At 38.6% G+C, this 7,839-nt stretch overlaps 1 protein-coding gene across 1 annotated transcript; it reads left to right on the top strand.

Annotated features, from left to right (window-relative positions):
* The first annotated feature begins 445 nt into the window (after nucleotides 1-445).
* Nucleotides 446-2,509, top strand: LOC118738391 (endothelin-converting enzyme-like 1). The gene has a single exon (XM_036469315.1). It carries the CDS (start codon nucleotides 494-496, stop codon nucleotides 2,507-2,509), a length of 2,016 nt encoding a protein of 671 aa, XP_036325208.1. The 5' UTR covers nucleotides 446-493.
* Nucleotides 2,510-7,839: the final 5,330 nt, after the last annotated feature.

Below are 7,839 nucleotides of genomic sequence, written 5' to 3'. Positions count from 1 at the left end.
AAATGAAATTATCTTCAAAAAGTAAATGTCATGGACCAATCTAACGTTTCAAATAAAGAACCGATGAGATTTTGCAAATTTTATGCGTTTTTTTTAAAAAAAAGGTATCAAGCTCTTAAAAAATCACCCGTTATTTGCAAAGAAATCACCAATTCCATCTTGATCAAAAAGGGCTTAGTTGCTACTAGCCTGCGTCTACTTGAAGAGACTAGAAAATATTTTAATGCGGTAAACTCTTTGCCTTAATAAAATAGGAAATACAATGGGCAGCTCTCACAACAGGAATTCTATTCCAAATAAGAAAACAAACAAAGACTAGGTCAGATTCAATAAATTAAATTAAATGATAGTGCGATAAGAAGAAACTCGAGCTCGTCGTTTGCTTCACTGAGGCATGCGTCATAGAACTACGCACTTCAGTTGATTTCAAGTCTTGCCTGCGATCGCATTACTAAATAGTTTCCGTGCGTGTACGGTACACATCTATCGCAAGATGCTAAACATTGCCAAGGCATTACTTGCACTCTTGCTACTGCAAATTAGAGTAGATGCTTCATTAGCCAAAGCACCGTCGCCACAGTACAACAATGCAACACTTAAACTCTCGCGGGGCATACAAATGGCAGCATACATGAATGTGAAGGCAAATCCGTGCGATGATTTCTACAGCTGGGCCTGTGGACGTTGGCCACTTAATCATCCAGCGACACAATCGAAACGAAAAACATCATTCATAGGACTGTTGGAAGATTTGTATGTCAGTAAATGTGCGCAAGCGCTACAGCAGCCCATTAGTAGTAACGGCGCAGCTGCGACTGATATATATTTGGATAATTTGTTGAAAACGGTATTCGATTCATGTCAGGGCATTCAGTCAATAAATATCGTGGGCTACGCGCCTATTTGGGATACTTTGGAGCTGCATGGCGGTTGGCCACTCATAACTGACGGCGAGTGGTTTGAAACCGAATTTGACTGGCTGAGATCGGTGGTGCTGGCGAAACGCAAATTCAATGCTGATGTTTTTATTGGCTTCAAAGTGGTGAAAGACTTGCAAAACTCGGAAACGAATCGCATACAATTAGGCGCACCGCAGCTAACGTTGGAGAATCCCGCTGAGCAACGCAAGTATATAGCGGGCAAGTTGGCGCGCTTCTTTCCCGAAATGTCAAACGCTTGGTCACAGGAAATCGCATCGCAGGTAATTCAAGTCGAAGAGCAATTGGCCAGGGCAGTGTCAAATGCCAGCAGCGAAGATACGCCTCTTGACCGATACGTTGCCGAACTAAAGGTGTCTTATGGCAATTTCGTGGATTTGAGTCGTTACCTCCAACTCATGTTTGATCATTCAATTAACGAGAAGGTCTACGAAACACCAAAAGGTTACTTCAAGAACCTAGTTGATATCATCAGACTAACACCCAAACTGACGCTGGCTAATTATACAATCTGGAAGGTTTTGGATCAATTCGATCTGGGTGGCAGCAAGCATTTCTGCGTGCGTAAACTTATGGAACTTCTGCCACAAGAGCTCGAATATTTTTTCTATCGCAATTACGAAGACTCGCAGCTGTTCGTGGAGGTACAGACCCTATTTCACAATCTAAAATACAACCTTTATGATGAAATTCAAACTTCGCCCAGCTTCAATTGGATATCGCCGCCAACACTGCACAGCTTAAGAGAAAAGCTGAGATCTATGCGCATGGAAGTTTTGCAGCCGCAGGATAAGGTTAGCCTCTTCCAAGGTGGAATTAAACCCGCCGACATGCAAGTCGATCAGTACTACAGCAACCTTATCAATCTATTGGAGTGGCAGAATGAGAAGCAGCTATTGAAATTGCATCAGGCCGCCTCGCTGCTTAGTGCGCCACAAAGTAGCACACACTACGAACAGAAATTGCTGCCCGCTTACAATGCGCGCACGAATACCATACAATTCCCAGTGATGTCCTTACAAAAGCGCTTCTTCTGGGACCCCGCCTATCCTATGGCCATCAAGCACGGCACATTCGGGTTCATTCTGGCGCAACAAATTGTACGTGGCCTAAGTGAAGATAATAGCGAAAATGACGAACATAAATTGTGGGATGTTGCCTCTGAATTGGCGCTCGCTAAGCGTACCAGCTGTTATGCGCAGCAGGCGCCTTATGCTGCAAAGGAGTTTCACGGCAGAAATGTGACTGATCGCGAGCGGCTGAAGAAGGCACTCATCGATAACGGTGGCCTTTCGATAGCTTACCGCTTATATGAGAAGTGGGCACGCGGCCGACACGAGCGTGAGCTAGACGTGCTCCCACGACTATCGGTGACGCACAGGCAGCAGTTTTTCCTTGCCTATGCGCAGCTGTTCTGTGCGACGGACTATGAAGATGTAACGCAGTACGAGAATCTACCGGAAGCGTTGCGCGTAAATGGTGCGGCAACGAATTTGGAAGAGTTTGCAAAGGAATTTCAATGCAGTGACGAGAGTAAACTGAAGCCAAAAGACAAATGTGTTATTTTTTAGTTTGTTAAACTTTTGTGTTGAATTTAGTTTTAATTTGCGATATGCATATTTATGTCTTTTACTTAAATTACACTAAAACGTGTACTAAAATACAATTCATTGAAGCATTTTAGTGAACTAATATTTTCAATTTTTATCTTATGTTACGATTCACTTGTTACTTGGACTGAATAGTCGATGTTAGCAATCGTGTATTAATGAATCTCCATAAGATTTGCGAGAAGAATTCATGGTGTATCGAGCAAATCGATTTTTCGATCGACTACATTCGCGTTTAAAGCAAACGCTTTAATACACTTAAGGAAAACTGCAACTTTGTATGAAGGTGGAAAATCAGAAGCTTGATAAGCTAAATTTATTAGATAAGAGTTTATTTAAAATATTTGCGGATTTATCATACGAGTTTTTAAATTTCAATTTTTTTCTTTAGTCGCGATATTGATGCAGTGGTGTTAAATGAGCATTTTTCAATCAAAATTTTCTAAAACTTAGTCAAACAAAGCTCAGTCAAACAGCTCAGCAAACTGCAGTTTAAAGTAAGTTTTGTAAAAACACATTTTCTGAGCCACAGTAGCGAAAGTTAGAAAATATTTATAAAGAGGTTTTTAAAAAGTAAGAAAAAAATCTGTGGATCCCAGAACTTATAAATACCATAAATACGAGTAACCTTGAATCTGTTTGAATTAAATTTCTTTTAAATAAGAGCCTTACCTAATTTTCATAGTTTTTTTCCATTTTCGGCTTTCATTTCTGGCTTTAAGTTACCCAAAACGCGAAAAATTAAAAGCAAGTCTAAACCGTTTCTTAAATAAAAATTAAGAAACGGTTTTTTGTTTAGAATAACTCTAAAACCCGGTTTGGAAAAATTTGAATAATCGAACAATCTAGGACGGATCTATGACTTATTGGTTTTGGAATTAAAACAACTTTGACTTTTTTTTAGTTTTTTTGGACTGTAAATTGAGGTGAAGCTGGAGTTCCATAGAATTTTTTTCGTACCCTATACGCGAATGACGTCCAAGTCCATGACTTAAATTTTCGGCCACAAAAAATTGTTTATCATGCGTAAAACGCTTCATTTCGTTCCGCGGAGGTATGTTACTAACTTTCTGTCAATATTTATACTATTAAAAAAAAAAATAGTAAATGGACTACCCGTTACATACATACATAAGTATAAAAACATCTATTTACTTTTTAGGAGCATTTATCTACTTTGGGGTAAAATTTTTTCCGAAAATTAAGAACAATTTGAAAATCTAGCTGTTATTTGTTTATAAAATCAAACTCTAACCTACTTGGAAGAGTGGCATGTAAATTTCGACTCGATTTACCTTTAATAAAGCACTAATGTGGCAATTATTAATTTTATTTAACTGCAGTACATTTCAGTTATTCCATTTTTAAAACTCATCAACATTTTAATATAAACAAACTTAAAACTTAATTAGAACATTTAAGTATGTCGCAAGAGTCTATTAAAAGTTTCGAGATAACCACTTGACCCGCCCTACTCAGGGAGCGTGACGCTGCGGTTTAGCAAATATTTTAGTTTAGAAATGCGTCCAAGCAAAGCAAAAATACTTTCTGGTTTCATTCACAAACGGTAGAAAAAAAATGAAATACAACAACAGTGAAACACTTATCTACACGTTAAGCAGCTGGTATGCAAACAATCATACGCACCATGAAATAAGCAACAGGCTACTGATAACATTTACATAGTAGGCAACAAGCGGCTGACGAGATATGAATACAATAAGTGGATGACACAATAAATACCCCAGGCATCGATTAGGCCAATTAATGGGTGCATATACATACATACACAGATATCGACATATGCCCATTAGATGCAACAAGCTGAGCAGATCGATATAATGTGGCAAATGTTTGAAACTCAAACCGATTAGAACGCCGCCAAATAGCTGTCAGACAAAGCAAATATAGTCCCAAAATTTATGCGAAATTTAGGGCAAGAGTACGTGTCTAGTACATACATATGTATGTAGAAAATAATCAGAGCGAGTGTGTGTGTGTGTGTGTGTGTGTGTAACACTTATGTTGCATTTATACACTGACTGACCGACCGAACAATCGACCGACCAAAGTGATGATATGTTGGCAGATGTTGTACTCCTAACCCAAAGCTATCATTACCGCATTATGCACACAGAGGCATGCTTAAAGATGCCAGCTGACATGAACATGAACAAACAAACACACCCGCATATGTACCTACTTATACATAAATAAGTGCAGTTTTGCGTAGCCTTGCGACTCGGGGAACTTCATTAGCAGCTGAGGTTGTTTGGGCAGGGCGTTGAGTGCTTAGCTCTGTGCTTACTCGCACTCTTGTTATTGCTATTTTTACTATCCAGCAAACCTTTTTGTTTGAGCTTTCCTTACAGGACACTGCACACTGAGAGGGCAACTCTAAAAGCTGGGCATATGGTCAACTTATCTTTGTCGGTTTAGCGACTCGACCAGTGAGACACTGCTACATATTTTCAGCGAGTGTGCGCCATCTGCAGGAAGACTCGATGTGACTTGAGCACATTCGTATCATATCTCCGAAGGCGCTACCGCTATTCCCGAGGGATCTAAGTTTATAAAAATAATTGTGAAGAGGTCACACGAGTGTACCCCTTATTTTAATATCTGTCAGTATATCCAAATTTGGAGACAATTTTTTCTTGCGTTTGCTGGGTAGTAACGCTCGCAACTCGACAACTTCGGTTGTGTGTGTGTGTCTAGATATTCATTGTTGTCATTGCCAACGTTGTCCTTGTCATCGTCGTCGTCGTCGTCGTCGTCGTCGTCGAGTTGTTTTCATTATTGCATTAACTCTTCTCCGTAGGCGAAAGTGACCAAACGGGCGTAGAATAAAAAGCAGAAAAGCATAGTGAAAAACCTAGAAAATTAGATCTGTTGCTCGTTGACCAGCTACTCAATTCACCGCCAACAACACCGTAATCAACCAAAGTAAGCAACAGCCTCATTGGCTCCTCAGCTCGCCTGCCGGCAATCGCTTGCTCTGCGCCGGAATAAAAATGCAATAATTAAGCCTGTATTGGTTGGCTACTGTAAATTGGCCTCGACTGCTGGTTGAGCTGGTTGGTTGTCTTCAATGAGGCTCGAATAACCTACTGAGTTGCTTGCTTAGAGTACACAGCAGCCTCCAAACGACATAATTGCATGCAAAAGTCATTACCATACGTCCACTGCTTTTTCTCCACTTACTTAAAAGTTTCTAGCCTAACACCGCTTTTGCTGCTGCCTTGTACTAATACGTTGGTCCAAGTTGAACTCACAGAGACGTGTACTTAATACACGACGGGCAGTTAGTTTGGAAGGCAAGCGATTTTGTGCCAACATTTGTGCGTTTTGTGATGAACTCACGAACAACAAGTAAGAATGATTGCAGCCCCAATTTAGAGTACATAAAACTTCAGTTAAAATAGCTCAGGCAAATAGAGGGAAAAAAAATCAATTATGTAATATACATACATTTACATATATGTAGTCATAGGACTACAATATATTGCTGGAAAATACTTAGAACCCAAAAGTTTATAAAAATTTCAAATAAAGTATGAATATGAACGAACAATGCCATAAGTTTGCTCATTCATTACATCCTTGAACAATTCCAAAAGTTTGCGAAAAATATACATTCAGGTATTACAGATTGCATTAGATGGCATACAAATTTGTTTCGCCTATATGGAGGCAGGTGGAAAGAGTCGTGGTGTCAGTTGGTTTAAAAAACTGATTAGACATAGAGAGAGAAAAATAAAAGTCATATACACTTAGGTCTCTTTTTATGCGGTTTTTTAAACTATTTTTTCGATGCAGTGATTTTGCTTTTTTGAGAGTTATTATTACTTTTTTCAGTATGTAAGAGACAATGCTTTTGATAAATAATTTGTCTTTGTATTCTTACATAATTTATTGATTTCTTTAATATTCAGTTTTCGCGCGACTTTGCAATTGTATGTAATGTATGATTTTCTTAATTTTTTTGTTTTCGAAAAATCGCACCAAACTTTGAGAGAAAAGAGAATATTTATATCAATGTAGCTTTTGAAGTACAATGTTAGCTTTTCAGAGAGAATGGAAAGCAGAAAACAAAAATTAATCAAAATTACACCGTTTTTAATGATGAGCCATATTTTCTACGAACTCTAGACGTTATAGTGATCCAATCTTCCCCGTATTTTATATTTAGGGTTTTCTAATAAAAGAAAGAGTACAAATTGAATTTCATCGAAATCGGATAAAATTTAAGGTTTCCGCCCACAAGCAAGGAGGGCGTAACAATCATCCCATCTTTACCAAATTTCAAAACTCCCTATTTCTAAGTAAAATTAGAGCACATGTTAAGTTTCAGCAAAATCGGTGTAGGTTAACTATTATTTCCCCCTACCTTCATATAGACGAAACACTCTGCGCTGGTTCAAAAACGCCCTATCCCAGAAAACTTTTGAGGAACGCTCTACCTCAGAATTTGGTTGAAGAACGCCTTATGTCGGAATTTAATTCAAAAACGCCCTATCTAAGAATTTCTTTCAAAACCGGGCGTTTCTGAACCGAATTCTGGAATAGGGCTTTCTTCAATCAAATTCTGAAATAGGGCGTTCCACTCAAACGTCAAAATATAAATATACATGCGCATATGCATATAAAAAAGCCTACGACTTATCGTTCGGTTCGGCTTTGGCTTCGGCTTCGGCAAAAAGAATTGAACTATCTCTAGCTCAACATGCTGCAGCCTTAATACGGATTAACGGCGCGGTTTATCCGCTTTTTACTTTCTTCTAAAGCTATATATCCCCCTTTTACTTCTACTCTTTAAATCTACCTTAGCTAATCACTATAACAATTTCTAAAATATCTCTTTTAGAACAATCAACCTTCACCGTTTTTCCTTGAATTCAAAGAAAGTCCTTATCCCCATTGCATACTCATACATACGTACATACAAACATATATAAATGCCTACAAACAAATGCCTCCGCTCCACGTAAAGCCAATGATTCAGTTTTATCGCAATCGATTTCTATGGCGACAAATCTACAATCTACGCCCGTAATTTTCTAAACACATTAAAGAAGATTTGTTGATTTGCTATTTGTTGTTTCCGCTGTGTGACTTAAGAAGCAAACAAAAACAGCAGAAAAAGCAAAGGCAATACTTATGTAACAAAGTGCAAGTTATCGTAGAAATCAGCGGTGGAACTGCAGGCAGACGCCATTTCAGTGCCACACAAATTAAATCAATTTAATCCTAATTTTATCGCCAGCAAAGCGACAATCAGTGGTACACAT

This window comes from Rhagoletis pomonella, unplaced genomic scaffold, assembly GCF_013731165.1.
Source record: "Rhagoletis pomonella isolate Grant_MI unplaced genomic scaffold, Rhpom_1.0 Rhpom_scaffold_00004, whole genome shotgun sequence".
In the NCBI taxonomy this organism is placed as follows: Eukaryota; Metazoa; Arthropoda; class Insecta; order Diptera; family Tephritidae; genus Rhagoletis; species Rhagoletis pomonella.
The sequence above is the reverse complement of the archived record's forward strand: the minus strand, read 5'-3'. Positions and strand labels throughout refer to the sequence as shown.

Excerpts from the sequence above, each read along its gene's own strand:
- LOC118738391 (XM_036469315.1), top strand. The coding sequence starts at position 494 with ATGCTAAACATTGCCAAGGCATTACTTGCACTCTTGCTACTGCAAATT.